This window comes from Psilocybe cubensis, chromosome 12 (genome assembly GCF_017499595.1).
Source record: "Psilocybe cubensis strain MGC-MH-2018 chromosome 12, whole genome shotgun sequence".
Taxonomy (NCBI): domain Eukaryota; kingdom Fungi; phylum Basidiomycota; class Agaricomycetes; order Agaricales; family Agrocybaceae; genus Psilocybe; species Psilocybe cubensis.
Window position 1 is genome coordinate 1912169 of NC_063010.1, and position 19408 is coordinate 1931576.

A 19408-nucleotide genomic window follows, 5' to 3' on the forward strand; every position below is an offset into this window, starting at 1 on the left:
TAACAAATTATGCATCTGCATACCCCAATTGTCAAAGAACCAGATCAAACATACATTGAGGATCTACATTAATTTTGACCCATAAAGTTCCAGCAACCCACCCTTCTCCAGCAAACAAACAAATCAGAAAATGACAGTCACAAACTTTAAAACATCCACGGAAATCCCTCATACAAAATCCGAAGTTGAAAATAATGCTATCCTTCTTTTCCGAGACCGAGTTTTCGCAGGAGCCTCAGATCCGATACGCGATGTCACTGTCCACCAATCCACTGTCCGCTCACTGGCATCCGATGTACACTCCATTTTCGCCAGCATATTCACAAAATGTACAATCAGTAAAAAAGAAACGGCTTATACACACCGTTGTTAGGCTTTCAAATCCAAAAATAGATCACTTCGCGTCGGTCGTTTAAAAAGTAGGTCTCCCAAACGCAAACAGGAAATTTGATTCGAAAGCGCCGATCAACGAGGGGGAAAAACGATGACGACGTGTAGGTCCACTGTCTATTCTCCGGAAATGGTCTGGTCGTTGTCTTCGTTGTCGTCGCGGCGTCGAGCAATGTACCTCACCAGCAACCTTCATGGGGCCATCGCGGTCCCGGATCTGCGAACGTTCGTGTTTCTGGTAAAAATCATGTAGTCGAATACACACAATCACTGATTAATGCCTTTTTGATTTGACCTGTCCATCAAATATACTTTGTATACCCTATCGATGAGCCCTTTCCGAGGATAATTCACATCCCCGCCCAATAAATCACAAAATCGATAACAAACTGTGGGTGGGCGCAATAAGATAAAGTAAAAAAAAGCAATATATCAGCAACTCATCTAATGACCACATCGAGCTCATCAAAGTGCAGCCTAAGGCTGTGACTCGAGTTGAGTCGAATGAATAAATTCCATATTACTGTATTACGCGCCTATGCTCCTAAAGCCAGGTGACCAAACGGACGATATAACTCGTATGAAGAGTGTGCAAAGCGACAGAGCGGTGCGTCTCCAGAAACGATGTCGACATGTGTCCCGCGTAGATAAGCAGGGTAAACCCCATGATGATGATGATTAAAACATCGAAAATCCTATGTAGAAATTCACCGGACTCGTAACTTGCCTACCGACTTTCCTTTCAGACACAGCGCGCTTGAATCAAAACACTCACGAATAGGTGCAAAAGACATACCTATGAAGAGACTGGGACGCGTATACATTTTGAACACGGTATATACAAGTAACCATACTTGCCCAGAAAACTTTTCCGAGTGTAATTATTGCTGTGCGTGTCATTGACATTTAAGCAAAGTAACATCGAGCAATACGATGAAGTGCGCAAGATTTTCCGGAATGCCTGCAAGCAGGGAAACTCATGTGCTTTACCCAGATGGGAATCAATGAGATCTGACATATTGATGCGCCCCAGCGCGCTTGAAAGGCTTCAAGACAACCCGGAGCTGAAAGACAAAGAAACAGGCCAATTCAGAGGGTAAAAATCACAGACAATATCGCGCAACGTGGGAGACATCGAGGCTATCTGTGACCCCGTGAGGGTAGCTTATAGATCGATAAGAAACGAAACCTAGAACTGAGGACTCAGAAAACAAGACTAGAAAATGGCTGGTCGCATTCCAAGAGGGAGGACGCGAGGTGGGACATTAGAGAGAATGGAAACAGGAACGAAGAATGGATCTCCTGAAAGCGCGGAGCAGTGGCTGTCCGAGCCAGGCACACGGACAGACCCTGCGTGACATTGGCCAGACTCGGATAGTCTGTGATATTTAGTCTTCATCATGCCGTATATGGTTATCGATCTGTCTCAATTTATTTTCTTTGTTACCAGTCCTAATTAGGACATATGTAAATAAATAAACATCCCTGAGCCAATCCCGTCTCTCTCTCTCCTCCGTATCTTATGTAATGTTTCAATCTCCCTTTGAATCTCACTCTCTGCCATACTGGTCTGGCTCTTGAAAACTAGCAAGAGGCGAGTATCGTCTCTGAACACCTGGAAAGCCAAAGTACCGTGTGTGATTTGGAACAAGCCATGTCCAAGCCACGTTTCTGCTTGGTTTCTACTCTTTGTCTCCAATTTGTCTCCCAAACTCGTGTCGGAGGCTGTTCGCGTGTTAAAAGTGTGCCTTCCCACATCTCTCGCTCTCGATCAATCCTTCGCCATTTATATCCATTTATATTGCCTTCCTGTTCCGTGACCCTGGGTCCTCTCTCCGTAGATAAGAGGCTGCAACTTTTTGACTTGTCTCGACCTATTACCCCGAAGCGCCCACTCGATCTGACACTAGGTGGTCCTCACTTTGCAAATCTTTTCGTCATTACCAAAACACATGCCTGTTGTCCAAACTCCCTCTCTACCTCTCGGTGAGCTTCCCTTTGTAAATTAAGACACTCCTCAACGGTATTAATACCCTTTGTGCACAGCACACAAGTCCTATCCTCCCTACGACATGAATTATTATTCTGCTTCAAGTTCGCGCATCGCAAAGGCCCCCTATGTCAGGATCCACACTCCGTCTTTTGATGGGCCATTCCCCGGGCAAGAGTTCCCGTCTTATGATGGCTACGATGGTGCGTTGTCATCTCCACTGTTCACCGCACAGCAAAGTGACGCTTGTTTGTTACTCCAGATATCCATGCGCCTCTTTCACAGTGGATGAGCACCGGCCAAATGCATCCCGAGTCTGATATTTTTGAATCTGGTTAGTTTATAACGCAATGCATATTCAACAATTTTTGTCATTTCTAATGCCTCATTTACCTCCAGCCCAATGTCCTCCAACCTTCAACGCCGCTCAATTTGACGGTGGCTCATATTACTCTCAACCAGACGATTCGATGGACAGCAATATTTTTAGCTGGCCTTACGATGGCGCAAGCGGCTACGATGCTTCATTTTCTTCCATACCGGAGCCGAGCACGTTCCCAAATGCATTCTCACCATCGGTCTCTGTGGTATCATGTTCTCCTCGCTCAGAAAGTGGGTTTTCGACGCGTTTATTCCCATTCTCCGTTGTTTATCATCTGCTCCAGGTTTATCACTTTCACCACAACCCCAATACCACGAATACAACTCCTCGTTCAACTTTGACTTCACCAATGCCATTCCACAGCAATTCCCTTCATCGTCATCATCGTCATCGTGGTCACAGACTCTCACTGTCGATCATTCTCCCCGCTCATCAATGTCTCACTCACCGGCACCTTCCTGCTCGAGTATCGATGCCAATGAACATAAGCCATCTTCAAAATCGCGTGATCCCTCCCCCTCCCAGTCGCAGGCAGAGACCGACGCGCAGAACCAACGCCGTCGCTTCCCATGTGTCATCATTGGATGTGAGAGAAGATTTACCAGCCAGTACACCCTAAAGGTGCACATGGAGGCACACAAGCCCAAGCCCCGCTCTTCGTTCCCCTGCACTCTCGGCTGCTCTGAGCGTTTCTCGAGACAGCACGATCGCCTTCGTCATGAAGTCGCGAAACACGGCAAGGTCTGCGAGTTCTCTTGTGAAGACTGTGGCCGTTTCTTCTCCACGAAAAAGACCTTGGGGAACCACAAATGTCCTGTGGCTCAGGGAGGCACTCGGTGGGTCAATAATTGATTCCATTCACTGCCGTTGTGTCTCGGTTCTTGGTTTACTTTCTTTATTTGATTTTTTTGCATATACCGTCACCCTCTTGGGCTTCGGGTTGGACTTTTTCTTCTTTCTCTCCCCGGACTCTTGCATAGGATTCTTTTTTACTCGGGCTGCACGGACAGTATCTATCCCCACACACAGGCTCGCTGTACCATATATCATTCGGACTTCCTTACTTTCTTCGTATTAGCACACGGACCTGCCTAAAAACTCGCACCCACCCATCGATCAAACAAAATCTGCATTTCCTACCACCATCCACGGGAAACCTAGTTATTACTTTATTCTCTAATTTTCGTCGTTACTTGGCATAGCTTCGTTCTGTAATTACTTACAACATCCACACAAAATGAAAACAAACTCATAACGTAACAAAAATTGGACAAAACGTCTGGGCTTTACCGCATTTACCTGTAACCTGGAGCCTGGATACGAACAATTCTGGATCTGCCCATCCACAAGGAGGTCGGTTCTCCAAGAACTTCCAAGAGCAAAACACGAACTATTTTTAGAATTTTGATTGAGCCTAGCCAGCGGCTTGATCCCAAGCCGATTTTCATGATCTTCACGACCGCACTTCGAGTTCTCAAGCTGACGGTTTAAAAATAACGTTACTCATTTGACACTCATACCCAGAGAAAACGGAATATCGGATAGGTCGGGCCACGGCTAGAGCGGAGCGAGTGCCCCAGGCTGGCTCAGCGAGGCTTCGCCCACTGAGCATTATCGCGTGGGGATCATGTTCGGGTTCTATGAAGGGTGCGACGAGTAAGGACTGCGTCGACATCCAGAGGCTTCCCGTTCTCGCGACGTCAATTCACCCTGAGAAGTTCCTTACTGAACGCCTGAATATCTATGTCTAAGCTATCGAAGTGCATCCGTCAAAGTTCTAACGTTACCGGATCCTCACTTTAGGCTAACTTTAGGCTACAGTGGGGTACGGATGATAGAAGCTGGTGTTATATTCAATTAGAACGACCGGTCCGAGTATTCTCTTGACTAGAACGCCTTCAGAATGAACTCCAAATTTTCTAGGAAGTGCACAAGTAGTAGGTATCGGACCATCGCCAGGCTCGTCGGCGGCACACTTGGTCAATGACTAGATCTTAATATACATTGTTGTGATCTACAGTCCCCGTGAAGTTTGTCAACACATGCAACGTAAATCAACTAAACACTCCCATAACACTCTATAATGTTCAAAACCTTGACCCCATCCTATGCTCCGAACCTATAACTTCAAGCTACAGCCCTTTACAAAGTTTGTCTCAATATAAGCTCTCGGATCCGTGTATATGTCAATGATACAGGCCCAGGGATTATTGAATTCCAATTCGTTCTCAATTTACCGTTCATTCAATTTGAATTCACGTTCAAATCATGATGCATGATGACTATATTTTTAAACGCTGTCAAACCTGGACTTCAAGACTCAAGTTTGTAGCAAGTTGGACTCGTGATTGATTGATTGAGTAACGCTTAAGAATAGCGGTGCAGACAGAGGGAAACGGTACATTTGTGGGAGAAGCTGACGGAGGCTGAAAAGCTATGATCCCGACGTGTCTCACCTGTTTCAGTCATTCTGATACACCATTCTTTGACGACAGAAAGGACAGAAACACAACATATCTACAAAGACCACAGCATAGGTAACACGGCAGCAAAGTTTGTCCAATATTATCTGACGATAGCCAGAATTTTTTAACTCCGGGTCGAACAGAATCTTCCAGTGGATTGAGGATACGAAGCCCATCAGTAAACAATACCTGAATGCGGCGACTCTGCGGGAAAACGGGGTAAAAACAGAACTGTCACCACAAAAATATCATATCAGAATGTCTGTAAAAGAAGTGTGGCAGACCTCAACTCAACTGGATATGCTGTATGGAGATATACAACCTCCTTGTCAAAGTAAATGGATGGACATCCCAAGCAAGTAGTAGTTCAGCCCATACAATAAAGCACCCGTTACAAAAATGAAGTCTATCTCAAGACCAGCTCTAGTATATCGGACCCAATGCAAGGTCGCAGGAAAGACAGACCTAATGGATTTTATCCAGTAATGGTTTAGCCCGTTTGAGCGCTTGTGCAATTTCGTCGATCCTCACGATCTGGGCAACAACACAAATCCAATAGTTATGTGGAGAAAGTGCAATATTCTCATACGGTGTTTGAGTCCGTTTGTTTTCTTGCGTCCACAACTGAGTCACCGTCGCTCATGTCCATGTTCAACATTTCTCCATAACATTCCAACTTTAAGCTCCCGAGGGCCGGAGAAAAGTGACATTTAATGGTCATCAGTGCATTCCTCTCCTGTTTCTTTCTACAGTGATAAAACTCAAAATTATGCTCAATGTCGACGATGTTGACGTATGGTACTACGTGCCGATTCGTGGTTGTGTACAGTGCCATTTTGGACACCGGTACCGCCGGTGTCATCGGATCTGGGAACCACCAAATGCCATAGAAAGTAATTAACTGTACCAATGGCGCCAATTTTGGAAACCGCTTGCCGCCGCGCCTGCCGTCTTCTCAATGTTCATGGCGGTCAAAGAAAAACGCCTTCCTGCATTTTGTAGTGAACTATTTCCTGTAATTTGGATACTCAGAAGAAAATGTTTCGGACATTCCGGGACGCCTGGAAAGTGTAAGAAATTATTCGAGCGCTGAAGCGGCCAGTTTTGGCCAGTGTGGAATAATCGGATGTGGATGTAGATAGCACTATATCTTCCGGTATGGCGCGCTCACCCACATGTTAGAAGTCGTCAAAGAGACTAACAATAAAAAAATGCTATTTGGAACATCGGAAACTCCGAAGCTTTACTATTGCCTTCCATTTGTCTTCAGTCGATTAAAATTGTACCCGTCGCAAAACATGGTTGCAATTAGCGAGTTCTGCTAATGCTCCCAATTTACTTACAGAAAATGGAGCGGTCTACTCCGTATGTCCAATTTCATGACTTTTCCTCATTTAAATCGACTTTTATTATGGTGTAGTTGCCAACCATTGGATGGGTTGTTTGCACTGGTAAACAGGCGTTACACATTCCCCACAACGCCGAACTGTATTGCCCCACATTTTAAGGAGTACAGCTGGAGTTTACAAATGGATATAATCTCTGTCGCTACTGACTCGAACGTTTTTTTAGTTAATGATCTCCTCCCTGTGGTCTGTCAACCCTGTTCGAACAAGTATCAGGTGTATGCTCTGTCAAAGAATTAAATGGGTCATTCGAAGTTTTCTAGAACCACTACTCCGTGTAGAACCATTCATGTCCTTATATCATTCTTCTGCTGCCAATCGCTAAATAGTTTCAAGTTGAGAGACTCGTGATCACTTGTAGTAAGGTAGCTTGTTTGTACCTGGATTCATTACCATTTGGAAGCTGGAAAATTTGTTGGAATGCAGTATCATTTACACCACCGCATGACTCTCTGTTCTGCCAGACCCTCGATGGTGACAGTTCAAATGAAGTAATGTGTAGGGACTTACTTTGTGAAGGAATCAAATTCTGTCATATTCAAACGACATCCGACTTCATTTGGATGGCACCTTTTCATTAACAAACTTTCTTTCAGCATGTGCACGCTCAAATTAAAATAACAGTCCCAGCCAGCTGGTGCATACTTGAACAGATGGATTTTGTAGCTTTGCAAATCCTGAGTGATCCGTAAGTACGATGAGTTAGCTTAGCTCAATACGGCCTTGTATATTTTTAAAAAGCGCTTTGGCGTCATACATACGAAAAAATTAGTGATTACAAGAGCTTCGGACTGCCAAAAAGCATCCCAATCTAGGTTCCCCGGTCCGTCAGTCCTTTGCGTACAACATTCTGATGGAATGGGGACGAGTTTGACTTACAGAGAGTGCTTCAGATGTGAGAATGCCTTAACTGTTTAACAGTCTGGAAAATGGTTTTTGATCGCCATTCCCGAGTGCGTATTGGAAGGCATTCAATATGCGCAAGCATCGACAATGCCTATTCTTGGTGCCTGGGTTTTTCTCCGTCTAATATCTTGTAACACACATCCAATGAGCTCCCAAACTTGACATAGCCGTTTCCCAGTCACAGGGAGTTTATACTGCAATGGAGGAAGAAAGAAATCTCATCGCCACTACCAATGAAGGATGAGATAGAATATCGATGTCAGTTCAATGATTCTCTCAATTGTTATTGAATTGAGGTTAAAACATGGTCACTACTCACCGCCTTGAGAGTATCTATGGTGTGTGTATTTATACTTCCGGGGAGACCCTTCTGTAAAACCCCTAGGTACGATATAAAAATCCACTCTTGAAATGTTGCATATCCGTTACACTTTGAGGAATTTTCACTAAGCGGCCGTTAGCCTTTAGGGGTCTTTAGGGGCGTCAAATGGTACGGCATATCGGCAGCTGACAAATACTTCCGGTCACACACGACACAGTCACAGACTTTCTGATATTCAACGACTTCAAAACTTGAACCAAACCACGACTCAGCTGCTCCTTCAAGATTTCTGTTCAATTTTCAACAAATTGCAGTATCATTAAACCTCTCTCTGAGTTCAAGTATCACCTCACAAACTGGGAGCCTCGATTTCAATTGATATCTTGAACTTATTGCGTTCAAAGCATTGGCTGGACGATGGATAGGCCACGCCGTAACACCCGCGCGCCGATTAAGGCGCCACAGCTCATCGTACCATTACCGGAACCGAAGGCAGAAGAAGAACCATCCGGAAACGACACAAACCCGAGTCCTACTACGCGTCCTGCACGAGTCTACAAGCGCAAGACTGCACCGGATGGGGAAGAAAGAGCTAAAACTGCAGGGCCACCAATCAACCATGAGAAATTTTTCAAAACACTTATGCAGAGTTCGAAAAGCCAGTTGGTATCAATGGATATGAACGTAAGTGCATAGAATAGCAATCCACCCATGCCCATGTGTTGAACATCCGCCGGTTTTCTGCATCCATATGTTTCATCGCTTCCCCTTTCCTCGTTCATTCGGTCCGCTTTGTCGCTTCAAATTCAAGGAATGAAGGTTGCAGGGTAAAATTGAACTGATAAAAAGTTCTCATCCATATTTGGGTTTGATATAGGACATCATCAATGCTAATACATGGGAGGTGCTCTCTGAAGACGCCAAGTTGCATTTGAAGTCGTTGCTCCCCCCGACAGCATTCAAAGATTGGCGGGAGACCCTCGGTGAGGATCACCCAGCGCTGGAGGGCCTATCTATGAAGGTGGAGCGAGCGAAAGAGATGGTTGGAGCCAGATCAGTGGATATGCCAACAGAGAATGGGAAGGATCAAGAAAATGCGATGGTCGTCGATGACGATTCTCTCCCACAATCCATGCCGTCCGACTCCAACACATGTTCTGCTCCGAATTCTATATCTAATTCGCTCATGCCGACACATCCCCTTTCTTCCTCTGAGATTTCCTTGTCTTTTTTCACCGATTCCCACTTCCATGCCGCTCTTCGAACATTCCAGGACCATCTATATCTCAATTACTTTTCCGACACACACGCACGAAAAGTTGCAGAGTACACAGACGGAATCATATCAGGTAAACTTGCCGCTCCATGGAAAGACGAGGTCTGGGAGCGTGACAATCCAGTGTCTACACCATCAGTGGCCGCTGAGCTCGTGCCTGCTGGGTCTGGATCCGCCGCACTTTCTGGTGCATTAGCCGGGTAAGCTCACTTTCATTGTAAAATTCAATCATAACCTTACTTAGATATTATTCAAAGCGGTGCGAGTCAGGTAAAATTAAATGTTCTAGCTAAACGAAAAGTCATTCGCGTAGGTGATGTGATTGCGTACAAACGCACCTTCTCAATGCTAGATATCGTGGTTGAGAAAGATGTCATCGTAAGCCCGTTCCCGCTTCTCCTTTCATTCTAGTCTTTAGTAATCTCAAAATATTGTCAGGTACAATCCATACACCCCAAGACGCACGCAATAGCAGTGCTCACGTCACGCGGTACTACCAAAGAGCTTCCTAAACATGTCCTTTCTTCTTCATCCATGGACATTGACGCTGACGCCTTGTCCTCCGGACCTGCAACCCTTTCGTTAACTATCAATAGCCCTACGATGCTTGAAACTGCCCTGCTGGATATCGACGCGCGCGTTGATAAAGCCCGTCGCCCGAATGGCAACGCATGGAAGGCATTTAATGTTTACCGCTATCGCGCAGGGACGGACTACAACCCTTATGACGACAGAGGAGGCCGTGAACTCCATGGTGCACTTTTTTATTTGAGAGCTGAATATTACAGCGAAAATTATTAGAGGTTTGACGTTTTACGGCTTTGGTGATGCTATGGCCAAACGATTGTATTATACTATACGTTTTTCTCTTCACATCATCTTTCACGGTTCGCCCTCGGGAACGACCACTCGAGCAAGTGACGATACTCTCCAAGAACAACTGCATTTCCTGTCTCATATCGAGCGAACCCTGACAACGCCGCTCTTCTCTCCATATTTCTTCCTCGTTCTCCTCGCCCTTTTACTCGGCTAACGAAAATGGGCAAGTGACACACGCCACAGCACCCTTCCCCGCCCTTCCCCGCATCCAAGTGTCCCGAGACTTTGACAGTAGCTATCGATCGCTGCTAAAATCACAAGTGAAACGACTGCGGTTCAAGCCACGCGTCGCGCGCGTGCGCATTGCGGCCACGCGATGCGCTCTTGAATCCGAACCTGTCTGAACATCCGAAGTGAGACATGTCCTCCGCGTTGTAACTAGGCAATGCTCATTGCTAGAGAAGGCAGAGAGTTACATATATGGCACTTACAGATGCACAGGCTACGAGCCAGCCGGCTAGCTTTGTACATAGTGCTAGCCTGGTGCCCCCTGGTGCTAGCACGTACATAATGGGCCTCCTGTCTCAGTTTCCCTTGTGTGAGAGTACATATCGGTGGCCGGCCGGTGTGGGTGAAGGGCAGGAAAGACGGTGACTCTCACGTTCAGTTATGGCATTTTAGACGCCGACGCTCGCTGGCCGCCGCCGCCGCCGCCCTGTGCGCTTAACGTTGCGCTTAAGTCCTATTAGACCGCTTCTTTCATTTTCATGTCAATTCGTTACTTACATCAAAACAACTCAAAGTGCTTGTCCTTGTATGGCAAAGATTAATTTTCGCACCAGTGTGCTACACCGACGAAAGCACTTAGCACAATAGGTTCGGTGGTCAGAGTCAAATATGGGTATAGCGTTCACTGTTCGCGGGATGCTCAGGATTTTACAGTCACCGAAAAACCACGATCTTGCCACGTCGAGTTCGTTACGTTATTGTCTTATCGAGATTACGACTAGGCACGAAATACTGGTTCTAAGAATCTAACAAGTTCTGATTCAAGCGGCTTGGGCATGTTCACATATTCCCAAGCAACTCCCAAGACTCAAGACTCAAAAAACTCACTTGATAAAGTGAACTAAAAAAGTAAATAGAAAGTACGTTCGTTTGCTCTAGTACAGCGCCCAATCTTCTTCAACTAGCTTTACCTTTTTTTCTCTGATGCCTTTGAAAATTGAAGGTCCCATCATGATCAGGATCGGACTCGGATACAGCGCCATCGCCTTTATTATTATTAATTAAACATACTCGACCCTGAAATTTGATCACTGTTACTTACGGTAACAGTCTGGGAATAAAATGAGAACTTTAAAATTTCTGCACAGACGAAACCCTGCACAGTGCAAACCCACTACGAAAACCCTGCATGCTAGATCTTGAGTGTAATCAAGCGATATTCTGATGAAATAGAGTCTCGATTCCCGGTCGGTATTTTCGTATCGACATTCGCTGGCGGCTACAGAGGATTTTTTGTTTACGTGAGGTATTTTAAGCTTCTTAGGAGGGAGACCAAACTATTATGTATGTACTATGGTTTCCTAGGCTCTCTCTCACCAAGGTTACAAGCTAATGAGTGATAACCCCATGCATTGAGACAAATTGTACTTAAGTAAGTAAAGGAAAAAGGAGAACAACAACAACATCATAAATTTTCCAGGTCCCAGGCCCACATGAAATCACCGATATCCGTACGCGTAACGCGAGATGATATCGTAGTACATACATAAGAAGCCGGAAAATCCAAGGAAAAGCTTGAGCGTCGGAATACCATCCGGTCACTGAGAGTCTAGAGACGAGAGTCTCGTCCAAAACAAGTAATAAACGAGTGATTTCAACTCAAGAGCAGAGAGAATCGAGTCCGTCTCTTTCAAATGTAAACCGTCTTCATTAAACCCGTGTTGGTGATAATCATATTGATTCTGAACCCCTGAAATCATGATGTTCGTTTGTCTTTAGTTTATTTTCTACTATACCCAGTCAAGTTCCATAATTTGCACCCATTCACTTATATAAGTACCACTATGTCAGTTTAGCGGCCTCCTAAATTCCAATAGTAACATATAAGAAGCCGGAAAGACCGAGGAAAACCTGAGCTGAGCTGTCGGAATACCATTCGGTCACTGAGAGGAATCTAGAGACAAGTCTACAAATTGCAAGAGTCTCGTCTGTTAAATCTATTTTCAAGTAAGTAAGCAAGTAAGTAAGTAAGTAAACGAGTGAGAAACTGGTAACTTGACGTCGAATTTCGATTCTTCGATTCCGAGTCTTCCAAGTCGCAAGTCGACCCATGTGGCATCATGCACCCATGCACCCATGTATTCCATGCACCTAATTTGCTAATCCATCATTGCACCCAATCATAGTAGTAGAGCAGAGCGTACAACACAATTATGGTCTGATAGTAATAGTAACAGTTAAATAGCAGGGGCAGACTCACAGACACAACAGAAATTAACCAGACCTGACTCGGAGAATATTCAATATCTACGTACGTACATAATACACAGAAGGCATTTCTTCGTTATCATTCACACCAATGCCACCCATCCCATAAAATCCAAATCACCCAACAAGCTTCGCATTCCTCCTCAAAATCTCATTCAACTCCTCCCTCTTCACACAAAACTCAAACTTGAAGCTCTTCGCAATCTCATCAAGTCTCCCCTCATCCATCCCCCTAAAATGCTCCGCCCACTCTCTCACCAAAAACTCACTAACAAGCACATTCCGGCTCAGCCTCCCCACTCGATCCTCAAGCTTCCACACAGGGTGCGGATACAAATTCCTATACTCCTCCGGGACATGATCCTTGATGTGCTGGATCAGCGGGTCGTAGATGCCCCGGAGGAGGGGCGAGGACGACCAGGATGAGCCCCAGGCGTCGATTGCGAGCGTGTGCTTTTTGAGGAGGAAGGAGGAGAAGAGGGTTGTGTAGGGTGTTGAGGGGGGGAGGTGCACCATCCCTTGGAAGCCGATGTCTTTGTATAGCCAGATCGACCAGCTGAGTCGGTCCTATTCCAATAACGAAATCAGACGTTCAACGTTACGTTCATATCCTAACACCCAAGCAAAAGACACAAACGCACCTTATTATAAATCTCCAACTGGTCCTGCAGAACCCGATAGCGGACTCTATTAACCTCCTCCACATCGCCCCCCTCAAACGCCTCGCGCGCATACACCGGCCCCCACTCGCCATTCCACACACACAGGCCCCTCCTATCCATCCACTCCCTCTTCCGCTCATACCCCCTCCTCATCCTCCTTTTCTGCTCTTCACTCCCCCTATACACCTCATTCCCCTTCCCCTCACTAACAGGAAATCCGAAAGGCGAATAATCATGGATCGAATAGGCAGTATTGTCCCATTCAACATGCACATTCGCCTCTTCGAACGCAGTGAAATCGGACGCGAAGGTGTTCCCGTCGAAAAAGATCGTGTGCCGCGCGTCATTGGAGCGGATGGTGGTGTGGATGGAGCGGTAGAAGGCGATGAGGCGGTGCGTGTGCGGCGGGGGGCAGGTGGGCTCGTTGAGCGGGTTGTAGCCTGCGACCCAGGGGTTGGAGGCGTAGTGCGCGGCGAGGTGGCCCCAGAGCCAGATGGTGCGGTCTTGGAAGTCTTTGTGGTTCCAGACTGGATATGCGGGTGTCAGCACAGTGACAGTGGACAGTGGATATGGGACGTTGGAGAGGGGGAGGAGGGGAAAGAAAATACGCACAGTTCGCGATGTGTCCGCCGTGGTCCGCGTGCCAATCCGTGTTCTGCCCGCCCGGCGCAGTGTGCAGATCGAGGATCGTATATATCCCATGCCGCGCGCATATGTCAATGACGCGGTCCAAGTGCTTGAACCCCGATTCTTTGAGCACGCGCGGGTTCATATCGTCTGAGCATGATGGTCAAAATATCAATGGTGAATGAAATGTTTGATCGTTTCGTTATTAGGGCCAGCCAGAGAACAACTTGAAGGAGGTGCGCACCTTCGAAATGGCGGTAGTTGAAGGGGAGCCGGATGCAGTTGAGCCCGAGACTTTTAAAGAATGCAGCATCCGCATCTTCGAAGAAGTATTCCAGGAACTTGACGTGCGTAGATAGAAAATAGAAAGTAGAAATAAAAAGTTAGAAGTAGAAGTAAAAAGTTTGAAAGTAGCGTTAAAAAGTAGTGTGGACTCTGTGCAAGATGAGCGTTACCTTGTCGAAGAAGAACTCTGATTTCTCAGCGCCGATTGTTTCTGCGAGCGCTTCTCGGATTTGGTATTCGCATCCGGGGAAGCCTATATCCCAATATCCCAGTGAGTCTCATTGATGCTAATAGATTTGCAAGGAAGAAATCAAGATCAACCTGTGATGAAATTCTCCATGCTGCATCAAGTCGAGTCGAATCGAGTCGAATCGAGGAGAGGAGAGGGAAGGGAGGGGAGACATAAGTACATTAGGACACCCCTAACCAACGATAGCGAAAAGAAAGACGCACTTCATCCACCCCCCAAGCCCAGCACCTCTCAAGATCACCTCGTTCCCTTGCTCATCCACAAGCTTCGTCCCAGATACTTTCAGAAACGACATATCTCAATTTTGACCAATGGCAGCAGTACTAGTTGAGTATCAGGCAAAGGGAACGGAACAAGGAGCTCGGTTAGGAGCAGCGCTGAGCTGAGGCTGAGAGAACAGGCTTTTATAGAAGGCAAGATGATACCAAGAGTGGATATACGTTCTGGATATCTGGGGTGCAGCGGACCGGGCCAGGAGGGCGGGGGACCAGCTGAACATCCCCCACACCGACAATTCACCGGCTGTGTGGAGAAGAGAGTCAATTACGAATAGGCTTGGGATGTTTCATGTTCATGTTCATGGGTGTATTTGGGAATTGGTCGTGTAGCTGCTAGCATAAAGGGGTTGGAGCTTGGAGCAGAGCAGAGCAAGAGAGGTGGGCATGGGAAAGTGCCATTAAAGGACTTTGAATTGAATTTGAATTTGTCAACTTTGAAATCGACGCTTACCATGGAACTCGACCACCACCACGAACCGCAACCACAACAACACCCAGAAGCATCTCCTCCCAATGCCATCGACCTCGTCGGCGGCCCATTCGCCGTAATCGAGTCCGATCCAGGTAACCTCCTCTCCCTCCCACCACATCACCCTGCCAATCTCACCCCACACAGGTGTCTTCACCTCCCTCACCCGGCGCCTCGGCATCCCCGGCCTCGAGCTCATCGAGCTCTACGACATCGAGCCCTGGGCCGTCGACCACCTCAACCCGCACGGCCTCATCCTCTGCTTCCTCTGGAAAAAGGACGCGCACCGCCCAACGGACTTCGCCGACCCCGCCGCCGAGCGCGTGTGGTTCGCGCACCAGCTGAGCGACGACGCGTGCGCGACACATGCCATCCTTAATGTCTTGCTGAATTGCCCGCGTGTTGAGCTTGGAGAGGAGCTGAGTGCGTTTAGGAGGGAGACGGAGCGGATGTCGCCTGTGGTGCGTGCTTTTTTGAGCTTTTGAGCTTTTTTTGTTGTTGTGCGTGTGTGGGGTTTTGGGAGTGTTGAATGATGAAGGATGGGATAGATGCGCGGGCTGGCCGTTACGAATTCGCGTATTATCCGCCCTGCACACAATTCACTAGCAAGGTACGTTTATTCATATTACTCTACTACTTTATGTTATTTACATGCGCCACAGACCAGCGGACATCCGATCCTCGATCAGCAACCTCGCAATCACCACACTCGACGCGGAGAAACAGAAAGAGAAGGGTCTTAAAGCGAAAGCAAAGCAGGAAGCCAAGGAAAAGGAGAAAGATGGTCCACCACCAGCTAAACGCGCTAAAACTGGTGCAACACAGGCCAAAGGCTCTGCGAAAGCGAATGCTAATGCGAAAGGCAAAGGGAAAGGGAAAGACAAGGAGAAGGAGAAGGCGTCCGCAAACGCCAAACCAAGAGCGGAAGCAAAGCGGAAGCGGAAGCGCAAGTCCAAGTCCAAATACGACTACGAAGACGACGACGACGAAGACGAAATACCCGACGAAGACGAAGAAGATGATGATGATGGCGGCGGTTCAGACGATGAGGACGATGAGGACGAGGAAGGAAAGGGCGAACAAGCCGAAGAAGAGACGTACCACTTCATCGGGTACGTCCCCGCACACGGGAAAGTATGGGAGCTCGACGGGCTCAAATCCGGTCCGCTCGAAGTCGGCGAGCTCCCTTCCCCTCCTCCCCCACCACCTCCCTTGTCCTCGTCCTCCCCATCATCCACCTCCCCCACCTCTACCTCCCCCTCCCCCTTGCCTTCCTCCTCTTCACACCCACATAACACGAACCCGCACCCGCATAACGGATGGATGGACATCGCGCGCCCCGCCCTCCGCCTCAAAATGGACAAATACGGCGGCTCCGCCGCGGGCGGGAGCAACATCCGCTTCAGCCTCCTCGCTATCGTGGATGATGCGTATTGCGCGGCGCAGGATGAGTGGGAGTTTTGCAGGCGCGATTGGGTGGGGTTGCAGAGGGCGCTGAGCGGGAGCGCGATCCCGAAGACGAAGACGAGCAGCGCGGGCATGGATATGCAGAGTGGATGGGAGACGATGGTGAGTTTTTGTTCGTTGAAAAAGCGCATTGCTGTGGAACGCGCTTATACCGATTGTGTGTTACGCTTTAAACCTTAAATTTTACAGGTCGATCCTACTCTGCTCGCCGCTGCAGACGCGGCGTTCACACCGCCTGTGTACCCGCTCCCTCCATCTGCATCTGCCTCTACATCGGTACCTGTTCCTCATATACACCCACATGCACACGATACCTCCAAGGACCCCTCTCCACTCTCTCCACTCTCTCCTCCTCCACTAACACCACCATCATCATCATCACCACAGCCAACCACAGCACCGCAAACGCAAACGCAAACACAAACACAAACGCACGCGCAGAACCACACATCCACATCCACATCCACACTCACACCATCAACCCCCCGCCCACTCACACTCAAACCGTTCGCGCACGACTTCGCCTCGCGCCGTATGGCGCGCGATATGCACATTATGCGTCTCGCCGAGTCGCTAGACCTGGATCGCAGCACGCAATCTTCAGAGGTGCAGACGAACGCGCAATCATCAGACGCGCAGAAGAAGAAGAAGATGGAGACCGACACCGAGACCGAGACACAGAAGGAGAAAGAGACGGGTATTAAAAGCGCGGTACCCGTACAATCGCCAGCGCCAGTACAAGCGCAAGCGCTAGCGCGCGAATGGGAAAAATGCGTGCGCGATGGGATAAGAGCTAAGATCGCGCTCGAAGATGAGATTGTGAAAGGTGTGCGTGCGAATGTGAGTGTGTTTTCTGCTTTTCTTTCCTTTCCTTTTCTTTTCTTTTTCTTTCCTTTTGTGTGTGTTTTGTGTCTTTTCTTTTCTTTTTTCTTTTTTTGTGTGTGTTTTGTGATTTGTGATTGTGTGTGTGGGTGTAATGTGGTGGTGGATTATCCAAATTGAACTTGAACACGCGCTGACGAGATACTTCACTTCACTTCACCCCACTCCTTCCCCTCAACATCACAATATCACACCACAGACAGACGACATCAAACGGACATTCGACTACGACCCCTTCATCCGCGCCTATCTCGCTCATCTGAAAGATGAACAGCTTTTGTACCCTCTCTTGGGAAGGGATGAGGAGGGGAGGAAGGTTAGAGTTGGTGGGGCGGGAAGAGGGAGGGGACGGGGAGGGGGACGGGGACGGGGGAAAGGATGAGGAGGGGGACGGGGACAGGGACGGGGGTAAGGATGAGGATGGGGATGGGGATGGAGGAAAGGAACGAGCTAGTTGTTAGTTGACGGACACGACGTCTTTCCGAATGTCAAATTCCAAATCGTTGATGTTGACGCGACGGCTGGCTTTACACTTCCGACTTTACACTCTCGACTTTTGACTGGACTATATATAGATCCAGACTCTCACGCGCACGTCCAGAGCAAGCTGAAGCTAAAGTTTCGACAATTTCCACAGGCGCCGTAAACAGAAAATCCCTCGCGCGCTCAATATTCATTTCAATTGCTGTTTTGCTGTTTTATTGATATCGCTATCACTATCGCTTGTCCATCGTTTCCCTTGCATACTCTTGTACTTTAAATTTACCTGCTCTGTTATACAGTATATTGTGACCTACTGAAAACTGTAAACCATAACGTTTAGATATCTGTCAGATCCGAGGCCAGACTCCGCCCTCCTCAATCCTGTGATCTTAACAACAACATGCAATCGTAACGGACATTATAACATCCCCAACACCGCAACTCAGTACTTCAGTACTCAAGTACTCGATCGCTGCATTATTTCAATATTTCAAATTTTCAAATACCTCTCAGAGCTCAGAAGACACATCTCTTCGGCACTAAAACACCACCGACTTACCACCAGACCGCCCATATGCCCATAGGCCCATATACCTCATTCGATTTCAATACCCAAGTCCGCAAGTCCGCAAGTCCAAATCCCCAAGTCGCAAGAGGTCGCAAGTCACAAGTTGACGTCTCTACGTACACACGTGCGCAATTAACCCACGGGCGCCTTTCAAACTTAAAGCCGTCATTACGACTCATACTTACCCCATCTCCTCATTCACCCATCCCCCATCTCCTCATTCACACATCCCACATCCCTCCTCACACAACCCTCCAATCCAACAAGTACACAGCGAAATGACAGCCTCCTGCGTCTCGTCTCCATCGATCCCCACCCACCCACCTTTCACATCACTACAGCACTAAAGCACTGCTTTTCCGGGCCCACTTAGACTCAGCGCCCAAAAGACCTCGAGGCGCTCGGTACAAGTAAATATGTCCAATGAGCGTATGAGTGTGGGAATGGATCGACTCTGCTAATTAATGTATTGGCGCCCAAATAGCCGAACTCAAACCGGGTCCAGGTTCAATATTCAATCTCCACGATGGAATCTTGAGTTGTGGATCTAGATATCGTAGGTTTGTATTGTAGCGGTAATGAAGCGGGCGTCCTGTACACCCTATAAATGTAAATTGGGGGCAAATGTAAAAATTAATAAATTCAATTTTCGTTTCTATTCATTGAAGAATATAAGATCAAAGATGTGGTATACGATTGGAAAAGGAGATCCCCTTTGAGCTAGATGGTTACTTGGATAACAGAAGCAAAGATTGAATCCAGATGTTTCAAACATCGAAGAGCGTATCTAAACAAAAGGAATTTAATCACAAAATGGGCCAAAGTTACGAAAATCGTCAACTAAAGTGTTGAAAATATCGAGTTACTTGCAATTTTAGACTAACATGCGCGATATGTGTTCAGGAAGACGACAGCGGATGAAGTCAAGTTGGCAGCAAGAGAATCCATCCTTGAAGAGGCACAAGTACCTGAGGTCATTAACAGA

General features: G+C 47.4%; 4 protein-coding genes across 4 annotated transcripts; 3 read left to right on the forward strand and 1 right to left on the reverse strand.

Annotated features, from left to right (window-relative positions):
- Positions 1 to 2342: 2342 nt before the first annotated feature.
- JR316_0012561 (uncharacterized protein) lies at positions 2343 to 3614 on the forward strand (the record flags this gene model as incomplete). Its single annotated transcript, XM_047898186.1, has 5 exons — positions 2343 to 2376; positions 2437 to 2583; positions 2643 to 2714; positions 2780 to 2992; positions 3046 to 3614. The coding sequence occupies 5 exons, from the start codon at positions 2343 to 2345 to the stop codon at positions 3612 to 3614; spliced, it is 1035 nt and encodes a 344-aa protein (XP_047743075.1).
- A 4664-nt stretch (positions 3615 to 8278) lies between these two features.
- Positions 8279 to 9938, forward strand: JR316_0012562 (uncharacterized protein; the record flags this gene model as incomplete). Its single annotated transcript, XM_047898187.1, has 4 exons — positions 8279 to 8545; positions 8739 to 9337; positions 9395 to 9515; positions 9576 to 9938. 4 exons carry the CDS (start codon positions 8279 to 8281, stop codon positions 9936 to 9938), a joined length of 1350 nt encoding a protein of 449 aa, XP_047743076.1.
- Positions 9939 to 12569: 2631 nt separating this feature from the next.
- JR316_0012563 (Endo-1,4-beta-xylanase 5) lies at positions 12570 to 14571 on the reverse strand (the record flags this gene model as incomplete). The annotated part of the gene is made up of 7 exons (XM_047898188.1): positions 12570 to 13019; positions 13094 to 13641; positions 13727 to 13891; positions 13986 to 14082; positions 14197 to 14279; positions 14348 to 14367; positions 14480 to 14571. The coding sequence occupies 7 exons, from the start codon at positions 14569 to 14571 to the stop codon at positions 12570 to 12572; spliced, it is 1455 nt and encodes a 484-aa protein (XP_047743077.1).
- A 435-nt stretch (positions 14572 to 15006) lies between these two features.
- Positions 15007 to 17754, forward strand: JR316_0012564 (Ubiquitin carboxyl-terminal hydrolase 2; the record flags this gene model as incomplete). The annotated part of the gene is made up of 6 exons (XM_047898189.1): positions 15007 to 15118; positions 15171 to 15484; positions 15572 to 15633; positions 15686 to 16592; positions 16680 to 17330; positions 17572 to 17754. 6 exons carry the CDS (start codon positions 15007 to 15009, stop codon positions 17752 to 17754), a joined length of 2229 nt encoding a protein of 742 aa, XP_047743078.1.
- Positions 17755 to 19408: the final 1654 nt, after the last annotated feature.